This window comes from Rousettus aegyptiacus, unplaced genomic scaffold, assembly GCF_014176215.1.
Source record: "Rousettus aegyptiacus isolate mRouAeg1 unplaced genomic scaffold, mRouAeg1.p scaffold_m13_p_4, whole genome shotgun sequence".
In the NCBI taxonomy this organism is placed as follows: Eukaryota; Metazoa; Chordata; class Mammalia; order Chiroptera; family Pteropodidae; genus Rousettus; species Rousettus aegyptiacus.
Window position 1 is genome coordinate 64,314,399 of NW_023416307.1, and position 21,594 is coordinate 64,335,992.

The 21,594-nt window shown below is 38.6% G+C and overlaps 1 protein-coding gene across 4 annotated transcripts in view; it reads left to right on the plus strand.

Annotated features, from left to right (window-relative positions):
• Positions 1 to 21,594, plus strand: part of MYH15 (myosin heavy chain 15) — a 138,043-nt gene that overhangs the window by 87,142 nt on the left and 29,307 nt on the right. For all 4 annotated transcript variants that reach the window (XM_036219471.1, XM_036219472.1, XM_036219474.1 and 1 more), the window contains 6 exons: positions 367 to 756; positions 6,587 to 6,713; positions 11,636 to 11,754; positions 14,134 to 14,330; positions 17,448 to 17,797; positions 19,972 to 20,096. In XM_036219471.1, the coding sequence (XP_036075364.1) occupies positions 367 to 756; positions 6,587 to 6,713; positions 11,636 to 11,754; positions 14,134 to 14,330; positions 17,448 to 17,797; positions 19,972 to 20,096 (1,308 nt within the window). The remainder of the gene's footprint in view (positions 1 to 366; positions 757 to 6,586; positions 6,714 to 11,635; positions 11,755 to 14,133; positions 14,331 to 17,447; positions 17,798 to 19,971; positions 20,097 to 21,594) is intronic.

Below are 21,594 nucleotides of genomic sequence, written 5' to 3' on the forward strand. Positions count from 1 at the left end.
GAAGTCCTCTTCGTGTGTGTAACTTAAGTTGCTCATCACCGAGGTCTGGGAAATGTGGAGGAATAGCAGATTTTAATTCTGGTCATACTACCAGTTTGAAGCAAATCACTTAATTTCTGTGTATTCTGTCTTCTTTAACTATTAAATGGGAACCAAAGGTGTTATGTTACTTTTCTTAGTTGTAGACATTTAAGTATATGTATACAGTAAAGCTCTTGAATATTAAATATGCTACTTCTCTCTGTCTAATAATTCAGCCTCAAGTGGTTTCAGGTTACTATTCACTTTCATAGTCCTCACTTCTCCACTGGTTTTAATTTGTTACTTCAAATTTTTAGTAAAAGTCAAATTTATTTATTGCTACAGACTCAAATACAGCATTTGAAAAAGGAACTAGAAGCTGAAAGGACCACTCTAGCCAAGGTAGAGAGGGAGAGATCTGACCTCATCCAAGAACTGGAAGACTTGAACGAGAAGCTTGAGGAGGCCAGAGGGGCCAGTTTGGCTCAGCTGGAGATCACTAAGAAACAGGAAACGAAATTCCAGAAGCTTCGTCGTGATATGGAAGAGGCCACACTACACTTTGAGGTAACTTCTGCCTCTTTGAAGAAGAGACATGCGGACAGCCTGGCTGAGCTCGAGGGCCAGGTAGAAAATCTACAGCAGGTCAAGCAGAAACTGGAAAACGACAAGACTGACATGCAGCTGGAAGCAGATGACCTTCTGACCCATGTTGAGCAGATGACCCGAGCTCAGGTAATGGACATTCTCAAGCCCTTTTTGGAGACTTAGAACATGGAATTTGGTAGAGGAGGGAAAGGAAAAGAAAAAGAAATCAGACTGGTGTCTCGAGGTATTTGCTAATGGAGGCTATAGTTCTTCAGGTTGACTAGATTAGGAGGTCTAAGCCCAGGGGTCATTGTTAAGGTCACATGGCTATCACTCGAATGTAGACTGAAAGTGGCTTCTGGTTTTATTGGAACTCCAGTCCATGTTCCTTGATTCTTTCTGGTGATGCTATAAATAAGTATTCTGGAAAAGTGAAGCCACTAGCTATATGAGTGGTGTATCTCTCTTGAAGAATGGCTTTGTGTTGAGAACACTCCTTAAGGGTGGCCCAAGTACTTCTAGAGTCTGTCTGAATGAGTGGTGGACACAAAGAACCTTGCTGAGAGGAGACCTCATGTCCTCCAGCACCAAAAGTTTCATCACATGGTCTTTCTTCTCTGAGTCTGTTTATCCACACCCTGCATGTTCTCATCTTAAATGACTAGTATCAGATCACAGGTAAGGACCAGTCTCCCATCAGGCAGTTGAGGTCAAGCAGAGCAAATGAGAGGAGGCTTGCTTTAGGTCAAGTGGAGAAAATAGTGCCAAATTCTTGTGAGTAGAACTTGTAAAGTTATTTGGGAAACAGACAAACCAATAATAAAGCTTGGTCTTGGTGGACCATGGCCAGAAAAGTATAGAATTTCTTCAGAGAGATAGAGGTCCGCTAAAATGTTTAGCATTAATTCCCTTTAACAACAACACTGAGAAGAAATAAACAAGGTCACTCTGCTTTCCCTCCCTCTCTTTCTCTTCCCTATTCCTGCTGCCCTACTCCCGATTATCTTAGAATATAAATTTGTGAGGACTCAGGTCTGCTCCCTCTCTCCACTATCTCTGTTGTTTCTGCATTTTATATTGCTTCTGTCTTTGACTCAGCAATGAAAACATTCTCTCTCCATGCCCTATAAGCTTCAGATCAAGCGAGGTCGTGGAAAACCTAACTCTCTCCATACTCTCTTGTTTATTCTCAGAAATGCTTCTGTTCCTGCACATTTTAGTAGGAAGTCATGCAGTCCTAAAACTATTAATAGGTTCACCATAAATCCATACTAATTAGGTATAAATTTTATTCTTTCCAACTTCCTCTAAAATTTCATGGCTGCTCAGAAGTTCTTTATTCTTAAAACTTTGTTTTATTTTAGAACAGTAACCTGATCCTGTTTCAGATTCTAATTCTGCCTTTTGAACTCGTCTTTTAAATAAATGATAAGACCTAACTGATAAGAACAACAGCATTTAGTAAAACTTCTCTCTTCACATTGTTATATTTTTCTTTTCATGCACTCATTTTTCTTCTTGTCCTCAAAAATGAAATATTCTTCCACATTGCTCTTATTCACCCATTCAAAAAAAATCCGAATTAAACTAAAATACAGACTTTTCCTCAGGTGCTAGTGATTGGATTTTGAGAGGAAAAGTCTGTCCATATTTATCTTAACCTGTCTCCTCGACTAAAGAATAGTGTTCTACTTATGTATGGATGTGTCACAAATCACCCCAAAATCTTGTAAGTTGAAACAATAATTTATTATCTCTCTTGATTCTGGGGGAAGATAGGCTTAGCTAAGATGATGGCTGAGACTGGAGTCATCTGAGGGTTTATTGGCTCACATGTCTGGCTTCTGCACTAGGATAGCTAGAATAGCCAGGGCCTGGTTGGAAATCTTTCTCCGTGTGACTTTTCTATGTGAGCCATGGTTGGAGTTGGACTTCTTACATGTCAATTCAAGGCACTAAAACCAAGTATGTATTCTAAGAGACCAAGGCAGAAAGTGCAAAAATTCATGTGAGGGAGATTTACAATGCAGTGAATGACTTCATGTGACTTCCATCAGTCACAAGTCACAATGTGGCTCATTGGGAGGCTGTCTTGAAGACTACCTCTCACAAGTGGGCCTATAACCTCACTACCTCCAGACTCCTTTGACCCCTGCAATGTCTTTTATTTCCCCCACTTTTTTTTTTCTTAAAGTATTTCTTTAAATTGTTCTTTCAAAGATGAATAATGATTTCATCATGATTTCAGCATGTCGCCTTCTCCTGAAGCTGGTGTTTCTTTTAGACATTTCTGTAACTAGTGCCCTGTTTCTTCTCATCACCCATGTTCTAAGCCTGAACTTGATTACTTGTTTCCTCTTTTGTTCTTTGCTTTCCAGTCAATTATTACAGCAGGTCCATTCTGCTGTGGTTTACAGCTTTTTATTTCACTCCCTCTCACATGCAGTGATTTCATTACCATTTAACTGGACAATTGCAGGGGTTTCCTAAATTATCTTTTTTGCTTCTGGTCTTCCTTTTCCCAATCCATCCTATACCATATCTGTATTAATATTTCTATATATGGCTTTATTGAATCATATCCCTGCTTATAAGTGAACTCTGAACTTCTGCCTTTTCCAAACTAAATGTGCCTAAACTTTTTCCCTGAAATGCTCAATTTCAACTTCCCATATTAAAATTTATTTGTTTCTGAATTCCTACAGCACTCTCATACTGCTGCATTATATAGTCTCTTAAATTTTGCTTAAATAGAAAGTATCTCAAAGGCAGAAACTAGGTCTTATTTTACTCATGTTTACTACATGCTTTGCATGGTCTGTTACTAAATTATTAGCATTAATTTTTATACATGCCTCTTGGGAATTCTGTGGCTCATAGGTTCAGTAACTTGTCCAAGGTCACACAATTGTGTGGGAGACATGGGCCTCCACTCCAAATCCCGTGTGTATCTCTGGGGAACCTCATTCTGTTATTGCCTTAAACATTCGTTGGTAGGATAAATAGATTCTTCACTCTCATAGGCATATACATGATGCTGAACTTTTTCCCGAACTGTTTACTTTATCATTCTCTGCATTATAATGCCAGAAAGGCCATTATTCAATGGTACATTGGAAACGGAAGCATTTTCAAAAGCATATTGTGCTGACAGAAAGGCCTGGGGAAATTTAGAAGCTATAGGCAATCTCACAATTATTTTGATCATTTTGAATTCCCATTGGTTCCTGCATTTCTGGGAAGCAGCATTCTTATGCACCATTTTAAGAACCAGCTTTAAGGTTAATGCACTTTATTCTATTAACCTCTTCTTTCCTGGTGTCGAAATTTAGTATCCATCTTTATGCTTAGGTTTGAAGTTCTTTAGAAAGTACACTCACTTTGAATGTTATGTTTCTATAGAAGGCATCTTTAGATGGCAAGCCCATTGTCATTTTCAGATCCTGCTTATGAAAACACTTTGTAAATTGAAAACACTTTACCAGTGGTTAGCAGTGCCCATGGACGCCTACCATTTGAAGCTACGCCTAAGAGCAAGTGCCTTTTCTGCCTGCCCAGGTGGCTGCCTACTCTGCAGATATGCACAACCTAGCTGGGCTTTACTACACAGGCATCTCCTGAAAAGGGGATTCTCTGGCTCTTTCATTTGCCATTTCCACACACTATTGACTAGGTTATCTTATAAAGAGTTGTGTTTTTTCACCCTAAGCAAACAGGTGCCTAGCATACCATATTCAGGGCCATAAACAGAAATGCCATTTCTCACACCTGGATGTGTTCCTCCTGGCTCAGTTAATGAGTCATTTATTATTGGAGGCAGAGTAAGGATGGTTCATGGTCATCGTATTTTTATCCAGTTTCCTCTGGGACCCAAGATTCACGACAATTTGAGCAAACTAGGACGTCAATTTTCTACTTCATATAACAGATGCTTAGGAATCTAGTATTTTGACCTTTTCCTTTTTTGCACCTGCACAGGCAGTTATTAGTTCAAATTCTAATTCTAAAACTTACTAGCTGTGTGAATTTAGCTTCTCTAACATTTTTCTCATTCATAAAACAGAGTCAATGTGAACTCTTAAGGGATATTGTAAGAAAGTAATGAGGGTTTCAACTTTCAAAAGTGAGAACTAACATGTTCAATATTGCAAATATAATTATAAATTTCAGACCATCTAAACATGGTTACATTCATCATAAGTACAGATTTTTTTCTGGTAGCTTTGGAGAGTGTGGATAATTGAGCGTGCTTGGCATTAACATTGATGCTCTAACTTATATGATGCTCGTGGCTGATCATGAAATCTCTGCTAGGTCTGGTTTCACAACCAACAGCAAACCTGGGTGTGCTATGGAACATATGTGAGCTAAAACTATACAACTTTCCTCATTAGCCTCCAAATGGGCATGCACCTGATTTGGCTCTTCACTTATTTGCTAATCTGTGGATAATATCCCAACCAAGTTTTAAAAAAAATTTAGGAGTTGGGGTTTATAAGGAAAGCTTGACTGTGACCTCTAAGTAAACTTTAGTGAGTGTGATGGCCAACCTTTTACTAAAATCTGCAAAATTTGAGTGTGTTAGACATTTATTAATTCCCTATTTTGTGTCAAGCACTTATTTGGCCTTGGAGATATAATAAGAAGTCTAGTAGTCTTTCATAGGGAGTTTAGAATAGTCACTACTGTTAAGTTTAAAGAGAAAAATCTTTTCATAGTGTAGATCTAGCTGGCAATCCCCAAGCTTTTTGCTGATTCAGACACAAAGGACCAAACCTAGCATCATCTTTTAAATGTTCATGATCCTTGGCCATTGTTATGTCATAAAAATTAGGTCAACATTGAGACTATTAACCATCAGATTTTACCATTTTCTCAAATGCTGTTAGCATGGTTTCTGCTTTGTCTTATTTCCATAGCACTCTTTCTTCATAGAGACAAAGTCTCATGGGGCTGTTATATGGACTGATATTTAATACATGTAAAGAGCAAAACACATAAAAAAGCTATATTAAATACACACAACTATGGATTTGTAGAACCATCAATGTTATTTTACCATCTTTGACTATGTTAATAAGAATACAAATTATAGCTACATAAAGAGGATACCTCCGACTTACATTTGATAGCTATTTTTCCTGAAAATATTGAGTTTCACAGTCACTAGCATTAGTTTTCAGAGTGTGGCAAGAATTTGATGATTTGATTGGTTATCTAAACCAGGTAGAAGTGTAAAGGCCGAATGGCATATCCTTTTCTCCAAGCAGCAAAAACCAATTCTGAGAAATTACAGTTTGAGATTGAAGTATTAACCCAATTGAGTTATCTTGAGCCTATACAACCTTAGTGATCATGTAGGTGAAGTTCTTTTGACAGTTCACATTTCTGTTTTAAGTGATTGCTGCTCAGATCCATCTACTTTCTCTCATCCTGCTTGGCCAGCCCTTTGGATATCCTTCCTTCTTCCTTCACTCCCTCCCACCTTTTTCTCTCCTGCATTTACTCCCTCGTTTATTGAGCTACTAGTATGGACTAGGCACTATTGTAGACACTTGAGCTATATCTGTGATCAAACAGAATATTTACCTTTATGAAACTTATATTCTAGTGGTAGAGAAAGATAGTTAAATATGTAATATAATTTCAGGAAGTGATTATGTGTTTCATCAATGTTTGATGTGTTCCCTTCAGAAAAACAAAGAATTCTGGAGAGGGTCCTAATACACAGAGTTGGATTTCTCTGTTGATACCTGTAGTCTGAGAAGTTTGGTCCTCTTAGAGACCCAGACCATAAATTTATTGTGCTCGCTTAAATTAGAAGATGTGGTTTCCCAATGCTGGCTGTGGTCTTCAGGGCAGAATAGAGCATAGGGATCTTAGAAACCTCTCTCCTCTCCCCTCCTCTCCCTCCTTATGCAGTTAATTCAGCATGGATTCTATGAGCCATGTGCAACTTTTCTTTCTCAACTCATAGGCTAATACTGAGAAACTCTGTAGTCTATATAAAGAGCGCTTGACAGAAGCAAATGTAAAACTAGAAGAAGCGACTCAGTTGGTGAATGACCTGATAGCCCAGAAGACAAAGCTGTGGAGTGAGAATGGTAAGTAAGCATGATACTTCATTTGTGAATGAGCCTCAATCCCAGCACACTGGCGGAAGAACAGAGGAGATAATTAACAAACCACTGAGTCTGAATAGGCATTTAAAGATTTTAGGGGACAAATGAGGCCTCTGATACACCTTTGTCTACACACAGGCTCTTGTCTGGGAAGGATTACCTCTGTGCCACTTTGGGAGGCCCTGCCTATCTCTCTTCCATGTAGGGGAAAACCAAGATGCAATTGGCTGAAGCAACACTCAAGATCAAAAGATGGTAGGGGCTGTCTACACAGTCTACAAGGCGTGACATTTTATAATGTCTACCTCCTTGAAATTGAAATAGGCATTTTTACTCATTTTTTAAAATAAACAACTCCTCCTCCTCCTCCTCCTCCTCCTCCTCCTCCTCCTCCTCCTCCTCCTCCTCCTCCTCCTCCTCCTCCTCTTCTTCTTCTTCTTCTTCTTCTTCTTCTTCTTCTTCTTCTTCTTCTTCTTCTTCTTCTTCCCCATTACACTCAGTAAAAGCCATATGTGTACAAAGGCCTACAAGAACCATATGATTGAGCCCCTTATTACCTCTTTGACCTCTTCTACTCCTTTACCTTCTCTCATTTCCCTTGGCCACACTGACTTCTTTGCTATTGTTTTGAACACACCAGACACACTGCCACCCTGGGGGAAGTTAGGATATGCCTTATTGGGAAGGAGACATTTGAGCACTCTCCTCTGCTCTATGTGCTTCTTTTTCATAGTAATTAATACCTTTAAACAAACTACATACTTGACATAATAAATATGATTGTAGCCATTTGCCAGAATTTAAGTTTCATAAGGGTGGGGGTCTTTGTTTTATTCACTCATATGTGTCAATTATCTAGAACAATACATGCTCCTTGCTATTGCTCCACAAATATTTGATAAATAAAAGTAGAAAACCTCCCATGGTTTACTTTCTATTAATAACCATTTTTTATAATTATGTGTTTTGGGGTTCACTTTTTTGTTGTTGTATTTTTTCAGTCTTTTATAGCTTGGCAATTGTCAACATAAGAAACATCCAAACCTGTAGGAATTTTCATGAGTTTATTTGAGCCATACTGACAATTGCCAGGAAGCAAAATCGCAACAGACTGAGAAAATGCCCTGGAGAATAGCAAGTTTTGTAGCTTATTTAATACATTAGAATAAAAGCAGGAGACGTAAGGAGGGTTACATGAAATCTACTAGTGGTAGATTAAGGAGGTAGGAGAGAGCAAAGTGGGTACTGGATTAAAAGCAAAATGGAGAGATACTTCTTTTACATTGATGCGTACAGGGTAGTTAACATTTATAGTACAGAGAGATGGTATGCAGGCAGCAAGACAACCATGAGAGGTTCTGTGGTCTCCTGCTCTGGTGCTTGTGGGTCTGGAAAAGAATATTACTCCAACATTCCAAGGGTCTGTTATCTTAGATGCTAAAAGGCAATAAATAGGCTCCCTTAAGGTAAAGACTTACCTTTGTCAAGGTAGCCGTAGGCCTAGGATGTGACCACCTGCCATGACCTACTTTTAGTTAGGAATTTTTATTTTCAACCATCCTATGTGGTTACTCTTGGTCTCTCAGTTTGTAAGGCCCACAACGCAGGTCTATTTTGAGCTTGTCAGGTTTAGTATGTGGCCCCTTTTTTGTTCACATAAACTATCTGGGGTTTTCCTTTGTCAGTTTGTCATAAGCTTTTTTATGTCTTGCATATATTCAGTCACTTACAATGGCTTTTTTCTAATCAAGTATAAGAACCAGAGTTTACTTAATCTTGCTCTGTAACTTATTTCTCTGCTATGAACAATATGTAGCTAGATGTTTGCCTGTAATTAGAATTATTTTTAGTAATATATTTCCAGAAAGGGAATCCCTAAGTCAATGGAAATAATATGTTCTTGATGCCCAGAGGTGCTCACTTTAAAAAGAGAAAAGATCATTTGAATTGTGTAACAACCTCTGTAAGTGGATACCTCTGTTTCTAGATGCAAAATCAAGAGTCAAGGCTAAATTAAAATGAACCGGCAAAATTACAAATCTAGAAATCTAGAAAAGTATTTTTGGTTCTAGTAGGGCCACTGAATAGGATTCTTCCTATTCTGGCAACAGGATATATGACACTTGGCCTTGTCACAAAATCCCCACTTTGATCTGTGCCATTTGCGGTGTAGTCTGTGTGTGGACTCCATAGTCTGGAGACAAGACTGGAGAATCCCTGTATATCTGGCCCTGAAGGAAGCGTTGAATAAAATTTGTTTTGATAGGCATTGCCTACTTCCCCCTAATTATTGGTATTAATTTTCTACTCACTCTTTTGATGAGAAAATTAGCAGATAAGTAAGTGAAATGAAAGTGGGTCTGAGATGATAGTTCTGCTTAGAATGCAGGAACTTTTCCTTCCTTTAATTCTTATTTTTACCTTTTGGCTTTTGGGTGAATTAAACTGTAAGTACTGTATATGCCTATCCAAACCTCCTCTCTCCTTACTGGGTTTATGCTCCAGGTTTTTTCGCTGCTTTTTTTGCTACTGCCACCGAAGTTCTTTCCTCACGTCCTGCCCTGTCAATTTATCATATTCTGCTTTCGAAGGAGACCAAGAGTAAATGTGATCAGTTAAGCCATGTTAAATGGGTTCTGGTTCTGTAATATAGGTGACATGTCAGTCTCAACCCCCTAATGGATTGGCATTTCTTCAGAATCCTTTGAAGTATAATGTTTTCACCCAGAGATTTTGAAAGTTTGGCCCACAGACTTCCAGCGATTGTTAAAACCCTTTCGGGGGGCCTAGAGGTTAATTATATTATTAATTATAATTCTAAGATGCTGTTGTCTTTTTTCACTCTTTTATCATTTGTACTGATGGTGCAAAAGCAGTAGTGATGAAAACTACTTGAGCATTATCACAAGTTGAGGCAGTAGCAACACATATACAGGTAATCCTTGTATTCACCAATACATACTCAGTTTTTAAAAAGTCAGTTTTACTTAAGAACATCTTTAATGAAACAGTAAAAATTAATTTTATTACATTGTGCCCCCGAGTGTATATCTTTTTAATATTTTGTGTGACATTAAGAGAAGAATACATAAAGCACTTCTGTTTCATACTGAAGTAAGGTGTGTGATTAAGTTCTGAGCTGAACTAGCAGTTTTTGCAGAGTATCACATTTACTTGAAAGAACAATTGACAGAGACAAACTATGCTTGTTCAGACTTAGTTATTTGGCAGATATTTTCTCAAAGGTAAAGTGAACCTGTTACATCAAGGAAATAACTGACAATATTTGTTGCCAATAATAAAATTGGAGCTTTTAGGTAAAAATTAGATTTAAAAAAACATACATGCCATCATGAGCTTGATGGCTCTTAAGTCTTAAAGACTTTTTTTGATGAGACCTGTGGTGATGTTAACAAATATTATTTTTTATATTGTGTAATGAAACGTGTCAACATTTGGAAGATCTGCATAATTTGGTGAACACATTTTACAAATCACTATTACATGATATTGTAAAACCATATGTAACAGAGTAAAGTTCATTGATATGGTTTATTCCATATTTCAACTAACCCTTAAGAAACTTCTGTTTACTGAGTTTTGGTGTAGCATCAAATACGGTCATAAATTATCTGAAAAGACTATGGAAATATATTTCCCTTTTCCAACTACATATCAGGCTGGATTTTCTTCATATGCTTCCATGAAAGTAATATATTACTATAGATTGGTATCAGAAGCAAATATGAGAATCCAGCTGCCTTTTATTAAGTCAGAGTTATTTATTTATTTATTTTTTATGTGTAAGTGCCATTTTCCTCCCTAATGTTTTTTGGTTTTGGAAAATATAGGTTTTCACCTAAACAATGTTGATGCTAACGTGTTCACACAGCGTTAAGGTTCCTATTACTATTTTAAAATCAACTGATAGATATTTTAAATTCTTTTAAATTCTAATACACTATTACTATAAAACCCACATAAATAAAATCTCTCTGGGGTCCTCAGTGATTTTTAAGCATATAAAGTGTTCCTGAGACCAGAAAGGTTGAGAATTGCTACTTTTGCTCACACAGGTTCTTCCTTATAATACTGAGAGTTTTAGAACTTGTTGTAGTAAGAGAAGTAGGGATCATAAATATTTGGAGCTTTACTGTTACACTAATTGCACTATACAACTTCTCTGCTCAGAATTGGCTCAGCTTTTAGTACCATTTCTAATAACCAAGGCATTTCTGTCTTTTACTAATGAAATAAACTAATGAGCAAGGGTAAGACTAGAGTATAATAGAATTTCCCCTTCTCATGGTCACATTCTCTACTATTTAATGACTACTTATAATATTTATTTAGCAATTAGTCTACAAAATACATTCACACTCATTTAATTTTCATTAACAGTCTTTTGTTGTTATCCTCATTTTATAAATAAGGTCAAGAAGTATAATTATCTAAAAATTATATAGAGCCACAGTTAATAAACATGGCATAGAAGAAAGAATGTGCTCTTGAAATACCTCCACCAATTACTGGCTGTGCATGTTGGTATCTCAATCGTATTAAGCTGCCCTGTTTCTCCATTTTCAAAATGGGTAGTCTAATACCAAAGTTATCAAGGAGTTATGGGAATTAAAATAGATGATATGCACAAAATACATACTGCATAGAACATTATCAATAAGTGGTAGCTAATATTTTCTGTTATCAACTCATACTTACTACTAAAAATCAGTTCTTTGTTAGGGCTCTCTTGTGAGTCTTGGGAAAGAGCATTGTTGGTAACTGGACTTTCATACCCTTTCTAAATATCAGAAATATGTTGGTAGGAGTCATTCTGGCTTCTCTGGATGAGGCAGTGTGTGAGGAAGACCATGAATGACTTACTTTGTGAAATCTTTATGTAGGCGAGTTCCTTAGGAAGCTGGAAGAAAAGGAGGCTCTGATAAACCAACTTTCCAGGGAGAAGAGCACTTTCACTCAGCAAATTGAAGAACTGAATGGGCAACTGGAAGAGGAAACTAAAGTAATGCATTTATTATTTCTCACCTGTAGCTTGACTGTATGTTAAAAGGTGCTCAGTGGGTCAGCCTGAATATCTTCTCATGTAAAAGAAGAAGGAAGAGTGCTCTAGAAGTTATGGGAAAACTTGTTGGAACCCGTATGTACCGGAAAGGACTCTGATCACAGAAGGGTCTTTTTCAGTGCTTAAGATTGCTTCTTTCGTTTATCAGGTTTAGAGCAAGCAAATGATGTTTCCATTTTGCACTACTATTTGAACAGAAAGTCAGGAAGGCTCTTTATAAATCTTTGATTTTGAATTTCACCAAGTGGAATTAAATAAAAGACCAGAATGAAATTAATGGGGCTGACTTAGCTCAATATTACTTTTTAACTGTCAGTAGATATAGATATTAGTAATTTCTTCCTAAGAGAAAATATAATGTTGCTAGTAGGTGACCCTAGTAAAAGTGGTTCCTTAAGGTGAAATTATAGTGACCAAAGTGAAAGATGAATTCTTTGAGCCCTTGTAGTTCAAGCCCATTCTTAGTTTGTCTTTAATGCATCTTGTTACTAAGACCCCACAGTACATGATGTATATATAATCTTACTGCAAAAGCATCTACTCTGAGGGTGAAGATCATCGATTCTTCAGATTTCTGTTTTTAAATATTTTATTTTATTCCCTCTACTTACCTTATTTTCCATATTATATATAAACTTAAAATTACAATCATGATTTATGCATCAAATATTATGCTAGATACCTCTCTTATGTTGTCTCAATCTTCATGTAAGTCTTATACAGCAGCCAGAAAGCATGTCTTGTAAAGCATGAAGAAACCAAACTCTGAGGTGACAAATAACTTGCCCAAGGTTATACAGCTAGTAGTAGACTGTGAAGGAATTTAAGCAGGTAGTGAGATGATTTGATTTATATTTTAGAACATCATTCTGGCTGCCTTCCCAGTGGCTTCCAATTGGCCTACAAGGCCCCCTTGCTCAGGTTCCAGCCTCCTCCTGTGACTTTACCTCGTGCATCTGCTTCCCTCATTTACTCCCCTCTAGTCACTGTGTCCTCCTCTCTGCCTTTTCAAAAGCCACCATCTTTCCTGCCCTAGGACTTTGGTAGCTGCTGTTCCCACTGCTTGAAGGCCCTTCCTTCCCCAAAGTCTTTGGGGATGATGAGAGGAAACTAAACATTCTACATCGTGTCAGTCTATTTTATTGTCTTACTGCTGTTAGCTATTTTATTTATTAATTTGCTTACATGATTTCTTTGTGTGTATCCGCTCACTCCTTTTTGTCTCTTCAGGGCAAAGACTTTCTCCTTATCCCATTTACTTCTGAAACACTAATGCCTAGAACAGGTGCTCAAATATATATATATATATTAAATAAAGCAAAGTGTTGAGATTAGAAGCCAAATTTATCAGGTTCCAAAACCTGCACCCTTCTCAGGGTCATGATGTATTGTTACTCCTCATTCACCATCTAAGGGTATCCGGCTGAGGGTGCTATTAACTACCTCATACTCTCAGAGCTGCATCTACCAACAAATATGGCTTTTTCTAATTTGCACAAAGGACACATGAGCACTGGCAGAGAGACCCTCGTTCTTCCCACTAAGCTAGATCATTTCTTAGGAATTACATTGCTATGTTAACCAGACCACCATGTAAGTGTCAAAAATGTTCACTAAACCTAGCTCTGCTGTTCAGTAAATACAGTAGCCACTGCTACACTACAGGTACCTACCCGAATTTAAATGGATGTTAATTAAAATTTAATAAAATTCAGTTTTGGCCACACATTGACTGGGGATATTGTGAGTATTCATGACCAGTGGTTACCACATTGCACAGTGTACACATAGGATGTTTTCATCACTAAAGAAAACTCTATTGGATAGTTCTGTGTTAATGTGGTGAGATAAAGTTCTCAGATAGACTTGTGAAAGAAAAAGATTTTGTTTTTCTCATCAATGGAATGAAAAGGCTAGACTAAATCTCAGTGGTCCTTTCTAGTCCAACAAGATCTAAATCTTATATATTGCTAACTATGAATCATATTGCCTGAACAATAGTCAATGTCCTCCTTGCTACCCTTGCATTCTACAATATTTCCAGAGCTACAGGCCTGTCTATTGTTGAAGCCCACATAGTCAGGCTGGCATTTCCCCAAATAGAACTTTCTTTCCTGTTTTAAAAGCAGCAATTAGATACTCCATTCTTTCTCATCTTGTCCCAAATTCTCTTCCTGGTATTATCTTACTTGGTTCAGGTTTAGCTTGAATTTGTAGCAGGCTGTTATTAACCTTATCCTAAAAAAAAAAAAAAAAAGTCACCTCCAAGCCTTTGTTGTCAATGATGACTTTTTCCAATGTATGTTGTGTCCCATATAGTCACAGAGTGCACTGGCGCAGGCCCTGCGGTCAGCCAAGCGTGACTATGACCTTCTACGAGAGCAATATGAGGAAGAACATGAGGCCAAGGCTGAGTTGCTCCGGGCCCTCTCCAAAGGCAGTGCTGATGTGGTTCAGTGGAGAATGAAGTATGAAGATGACACCATCCAGAGAACTGAAGACTTGGAGGATGCCAAGTGAGTAGAGCAAGGCTACCCTGAACTGGAGTCAGTTACACAGAGAAATATGAGAATAGTGACTGTGTCTTTAAAGCCTCATGCATGCGTTTAACGAATACTTGCCAAGTACATGAACAAGCCCAGGACCTAAGCTGAAAAGTCACCACTGACAAGAAGGACGTGCTCTAGTAGGGCTAACAAAATAAAAATTATAACACAAAATGATAAAGACTACAGTGAAGTTGTAAAAAGGCTCTTTCTAGTGGCACAAGGGAAGTCTTCAAAAAAGATGTGACTTTGAGCTATAGTTCGAAAATGGGCTGGCACTTAAAACACTATATTTTATTTGGAACGCCAAAATAATTGAGTCCATGTATGTACAGGTCTCCATACATTAAAGTCATTATGTCCATGGCATACAACTCATAGGCTACAAAGTAGTCTGTGGAGATGGATGGGGATGGTTGGAAACACATTAGGATCATGCTTTATGGGACAGTGATTTCTTTGAAAAGAAATCGCCCTTAGAGTACCTCTAGAGTTAGAATATCAGTTTTCTAGCTAACACTACATAAAGGCTTTAGAAGTTCTTCTCAGAAACTACATAAATTTGGGGCCCAAATGAGTCATGACTTGGTACCAGTGTGTAGCAATGAAGCATTTTTCTCAGCAATCGAAGGACTGTGTATCTTTGAGAGAAAATGTCAAACTAACTTCAGCTTATAATCATTAAAGATTTACTCAAAAGAATGTGTCCCTGGCTTGGTAGCTTGGCAAAAATCGAGGGCAGATTAATACATTTCTTTTTAGCTTCCACCAAAGATATTGTTTTTTAGTTCTTCACTTAAATCTTTGAGATGTATTGCTGTGCAGTTGTTGAACAGCTGCTCTATTCTGTCCCAGAATGGGTACCAAGTGATCCATCTCTATAGCCACAGTAACTTAAAAAGGGCTTTGGGATGGCAGATACAAAAATACCTGCAGTAGGTGTTTTACAAACTGTGAACCATAGAAAAGTAGGGCTTTCAATTGAAATGGCTCTTCATATTCAAAATATGGCATTTGCTTCTCAAATAAGATGTTTTTTTTTTTTTGTTCTTCTAATGATTAAAGAATTTGAGTGAAAGTGCCCAGCAGTCATTCTGTTTGATGGTCTTTTTTGAGAGGTAGAAAAGGTGGAAAGTATATAAACTACTTTATGATCACATGGATTTATGGAACTAATAAATTGTTCAGTTGTACATGACAACTAAAGAAAAATAATTGCCAAGCATGGTAATATCCAAATACCATTTTTGCTTTAAATTTAGTTAAACATCGATTAAATAAAGCATTGTCTTTATTATGTTTTCTCTCTCAATCACCTCAGGAAGGTAGAACCACAAAAAAAATTAAGGATTCTATTTGTTTTTCCATTAGAAAGTTGAGAATCTGTCTGCTTTGGTTTCCAGGCTCAGGTTCATATGAGTTAGTTTACTGGAATCTAGCTCACCTGAGACCCAGTTTACTGCTTTTGAGTACTATGTGCCTCAAGGATAGGGATGTGGTTTCTTAATCTCCCATAGTCTCTTGAATATTTTAGACAACTAGGTAGGTACTTATGGTTGGCAAGTCAAGGAGCAAAATGGTAGCAGTATTAATGTAGAACAACAACATCGTGAAATGAGGGTGACTAACTTGTCCAGTTTTTCTTGGGTTAGCTTGATTTTAGTACTGTGCCCTGGTGAAACCCCTTTGATTCCAGGCAAACCAGCATGGTTGGTCACCCAAAAGAGAATTCCTATTTTCTGATACCATGTAGCATTTCAAAAATAGTGAAAACACATGTAATTATTTTATAAGACTCCTCTTTTAGGTGGGGTAAAACATCAGAATCTCCTGTTTTTTTTTTTTTTTAGCTTTATTAAGATAGAATTGACATATAACATTGTATAAGTTTAAGGTATACACAATGTGATGAGTTGATACATGTACATATTGTGAAATCTGTGCTCCAATAAGATTAGTTAACACATCCTTTACCCCATGTAATTATCTTTTGTTGTCGTTATGGTGAGAACATTAAAGCTTTACTATCATAGCAACTTCCAAGTATATAATATGGTACCAGTAAGTATAGTCGTCATGTGGTGGTACATCAGAACCTCCTAACAGTTAAGTAAAAATGGATGAGAGACATAAAGTGACTATTTAGAAAGCCAGTAAGTAAAGAGTAATCATTAGAGCCCGGCTCCTTCCTGGATCCTGAATACACACTTATTTCTTGCAGGATTCTATCAAAGGGGCTTTGTGACCACATTGCTCTGTTTAGTTGTATGGCATATGTGAATTCCCAGGGAACTTCTTCTGTTTCATAACAGTAAATTGGAAAAAGCTGTGGTACATACAGTACTTTTCACCTAAGACATGTGATACATGACTAAGAATGGCACTGCCAGTGTCGCTGCAGGAGACATGAGCAGGAGAACACATTTCATCCATTAGAGAGCCCAAAAATGCTGTATTGTGAGGGCACTGGAAGCAGCCCTTTAATAAACCACTCCATTTCAGGGGATGTAGATCAGGGCTAAGTACCTCCTAAGAGTAGTGGGACCTATTACATGAGCATAACGATGGGATGGATTTGTGTGTGCACGGTAGAAAAAACATTCAAAGAAAATTTTGGCATGTTTAGGAGCCACATGATAAGAGGGAAGGAGAATGAGCAGGAAAGAGCCAAAGAATGTTCTTGGGAAGCAGCGTAGCCAAGGAGCTCTTTAGAGACTGGCTGTGCAATCTTTCTCTTTCTCCCATTTCTTATGAAGTCATCAGTAAAGCCTAATTGCTTATAAAGTTTAAAGTAAGAAAATACATACAGGGATTCAGAGATCCTGAGTTCCAAGTCCAGGTTGGCAAAGTGTAGGAGAAGATAAAGGACCTGTAAACACAGGAGCCAGGGTATGATGGCCAGTAGATAACTGGGTTCTATAGGCCCGAGGAGGTCATTGTCAGCCGTAAGCTGTTTTTGCTTTATCCTGTTAAGCCGACATCAGGGGCCACCCTATTTTGCATCAAGCACTGTCTTTAATCAAGGACACACTGGATGAGCTCTTGAAAACTGAAGCTTCGCTTGCTCTTTGGGTCTCCCCTTCTCAGGAAGAAGCTGGCAATTAGGTTGCAGGAGGCTGCTGAAGCCGTAGGGGTGGCCAATGCCAGAAATGCCTCGTTGGAGAGGGCCAGGCACCACCTGCAGCTTGAGCTTGGGGACGCCCTGTCGGACCTTGGAAAGGCTCGCTCCATGGCAGCTGCACTAGACCAGAAGCAGCAGCACTTTGACAAGTGCCTGGACGACTGGAGGCAGAGGCACGAGGAGTCTCAGATGATGCTGGACGCCTCTCAGAAGGAGGCCCGGGCCCTCAGCACCGAGCTCCTCAAGCTCAGAAATGCCTTCGAGGAGAGCACCATGAACCAGGAGACCCTCCAGAGGGAGAACAAGAACCTCCAAGGTACTCTGAGCCAGGCTTGGACCGGAGCAGGAGCTAGAAGCCCAGAGAGAGCCCCGGCTTCAAGGGCAAGGGTGTCCTTCGTGGGCATGGTTCCACTCAGGTTTTGACTTTGCCATTTTTAATACTTAAAAAAAAGTTACTAAAGATATTATTTTTAAAAAATTCTAAAAATGAGACTGTCTTTCTATCTTTAGCCCCAATTCCACTCTGTAAAGGAAGCCACCATTAAGAATTTCTCTATATCCATGGCCTTACCAAGACTGACCATGCATATATCATTGCACGAATTTTTTTTAACTCAAATTACAAATTATTCTACGCCATTTACTTTTGTATTTCTCAATATATTTTCTAATTTAACAAATACTAAATGCTAGGCATTGTTTTATATACAACTATTCGTTGTTTAATACTCAGAACTATCCTATGTGTTAATTTCCTTATCTATAAAATGCAGATTAATATTGAGTCATGTAAGGTCAAGAACTTATCCAAAATCACAACAGACAAGTAGCAAATCTGAGGCTTGAGCCGAGCCAGCTTGATTCTGGCATGTACACACTTAACTACTGAGCTATGACACTTTCCCATGTGCCCCGTGATTCTTTGCATGCCTATGCATGGAGACTTACCACGTGATTGCTAATAGCTGCATCGCATTTTATAATAAAGATGACTAACTTATTTACGTAGAACTTATTCATTTTAGATATGATTTTTCGCAATTATAAGTAATCTTATATTGTACATCTCTGCACATAATTTGTGGACATGTAAAAATATTTTAGGATCGAGTCCTAGAAATGAAATTGCTGGGTTAAAGAAATGAATTTTTAAATTTTGAGACACTGCCAAGCAGCTCTTCAAAGAGGCTGCCGACTTACACTGTCACCTACAGTGATGTGTTTGAGAACCCTGAGATGCCCTGGGAGTAAGTTCATTACTATTGGAGCCATAAATAAAACTTGCTTTCTGTGTTGACCTACAAAGTCCACGATCAGGTCACTGAATACGCATGTGAGAGGTGCTGGAACAGTGGTTAGAAAACACTAGCTGCATCTGAATCCCCTGGGGGGCTTGTTAAAACACAGTTGGCTGGGCCTCATCCCCAGAGTTTCTGACTCAGTAGGTACAGGAGGGTGTCTGAGAATTCGCATTGCTAACAAGTTCCAATGTGAGGCCAGTGCTGCTGGTCTGGGGACCACAGTTGGCCTGGGACGGGACTTGGGCAGAGGTCTTTTTTCAAAAGCTCTTTAAGTGATTCTAAGGTGTGGTCCCATTGGAGAACCATTAACCTGAGTTTTCTCCTGGGAGCCCCTCTTCTGGAGAGCACTTACAGGGAAGGATTTGTTATTCACATGATAATTACCATCTAACATGTTTCCTTTTGTAACTTAAAAATTCTTGTCATTGTCACACCACAGCCTGTGATCTCTGAATCAGGGGGGCAGGCACGCTCTTGAACTCATTCTACTGCCTCTGGACTGTGGGTAATTCCCAGAGCTGCTTGGCCTTAATCCGCACCTCTTAGGTCCTTGAGGTTTTCTTCCCAAAGAGGTGGAACTGACAACAATAGCAATATAAGGCCATGGAGGTTTTGTCACTTATGGACTCCATACTCTGTCAAAGGCTTGTGTTTATGAGAGCTACCCACAAACCCTCAAGTGCTTGAGCTCCCTCAAGATCTTTGGTCTATCTGGGCACATTGCATTGGTTTCTGGCAGACAATGACCCAGTTTATGCTTAAGTTCCTATCCTGTTACTGAGTGGCAGCTGACAAAACAGCAACCACTGGTAGTGATAGCTAAGCTCTTACACTGAAAGTGTAAGGATTCCAGGTCTGTGTTTTGGAGCACCGCCAGGCAGAATCTGGCATGGCTCTGGAGAGCAGGACCATCATGTAAAGTAGTGCAGGTTGTTCACTGCACAATCCTCTAAAAGGCACCATCCTCACCAGTTGCTGTAGGCAACTTTCTGACAGATGACAAACTATATTGAAGAGATACCTTTGTCTAATTCGAAGCCCCGTGTGGGCTAGTGGTGGCTTTGCCATTCGTTTACCAAGGATGGCATGACCACAGTCCCAGTGGAACTTTGGGAGTAGTCTGTTGTGCTCGATATCATGCATCTGAGACTGGTTCCTTTCACTAACTTTGCTTTTTTTTCCTTTCCAGAAGAGATTTCTAATCTGATGAATCAGGTGAAAGAAGGAAAAAAGAACCTAAGTGAAATGGAAACGGTCAAGAAACGAATTGAACAAGAGAAGACTGAAGTCCAGGTGGCACTGGAAGAAGCAGAGGTATTTAACCTTCAGGGAGCAAAGGTTTTTCTTGTGACAGAACAGAAGATCTGCATTCTAGTAATAACAACAACAATAACACAGTGATATTTATTCGTGTTAACTACATGCTAGGCACTATGCCAAGTGCTTGTTATGCATTATTTTATGTAATCACCCTAGCAAACTATTGTCTCTTTTTACAAATGAGGAAATTGAGGCTAAGAGAGTAGGATAAGCAATAGTGGACACAAATCTCCTGGTTGTAATGCAAACAAGAACCGAGGAACCATGTTTACTTGTTCACCAATTTATCCCCAGTGCCTAGACCTTCACTACTCAAAATGTGGCCCAAGGACCAGCTGCACAGGCATCACCAGGCAGCATGTTAGAAATTTAGATTCTCAGGCCTTTCCCTAGCTCTGTGGAATCAGAATCTGCATTTTAACAAGATCTCTTGGTGTTTCATACTCACATTAACATTTGAGAGGCAGTGGCCTAGAACACTGCCTTGTGTAGGAGAGGTTCAATAAGTATTTGTTGAACGTTGAATGAATAAAAATCTTCATACTTCCTCCTCTCTGAACAATTGGTCAAAACACTTTATTTTATCAAACAAAAAAAGGTTGTTTGACAGGAGTGTTTTCAGTGTTAAATGGATTAAAAGTTCAGGAAAAATCTCAGATTTTATCCCTAGGTATTTGCTAGTGGTTGAAAAACCTTTTGCCAAAGAGGGCAAAACTTAAAAGGAAGTCATCCTCCCACGCTCATTAAGTAGTTAACAAGCTCTGCAAAACCTCTTTTCTCACAGCTAAACTTCATTTTCTTGACCCACTCTTTGAATGAGCACCCAGTCACATTAAAATGAAGCCCCACCCACTTACCCTCCAATAGAGAAAATGATTTTTAAAAGGCACAGCAGTTAGTTTTAGACAGGGCCTTTTGGAAGTGTGATAATGCAAAACTAGACTCTAAAGGACCGCTTTATGCTGAGCAGCGTCTGTTAAATTTATTTTACCACTACATTTCTGTAAGAAGCCTTGCCCATATTATCCTGCATGTAGAGTTGTCAAGTGGACACTGCTCTTGCCTTTTTATGCATAATTATTTTCCAAGGTGTAGACAATAAGGAGGCCACATACTAAATCTGACAAGCTCAGGGGAGGCCTGAATGGCAGGCCTTACAAACTCAGAGTCTGAAAGTTACCACATAGGATGGTGTGAACATAAAAATTCCTAACCTAAAAGCAGGTCATGGCAGGTAGTCAAGTCTTAGGCCTGTAGCTGCCTTGACAAAGGTCAATCTTTTCCTCAAGGGAGCCTGTCTGTTGCCTTTTAGCATCTGAGAAATCTCAGAGTAATCTTTTTTAAACCAGTCAGGGTACAACCACCAGCACCAGAGCATGAGACCACAGAACCCCTCATGGTTATCTTATTTCTCACATACCATCTCTATGTGCTATAAATGCTAATTGTTAACTCTTCTTTACCCACCGATGTAAAAGAAGTGAGTCACTCC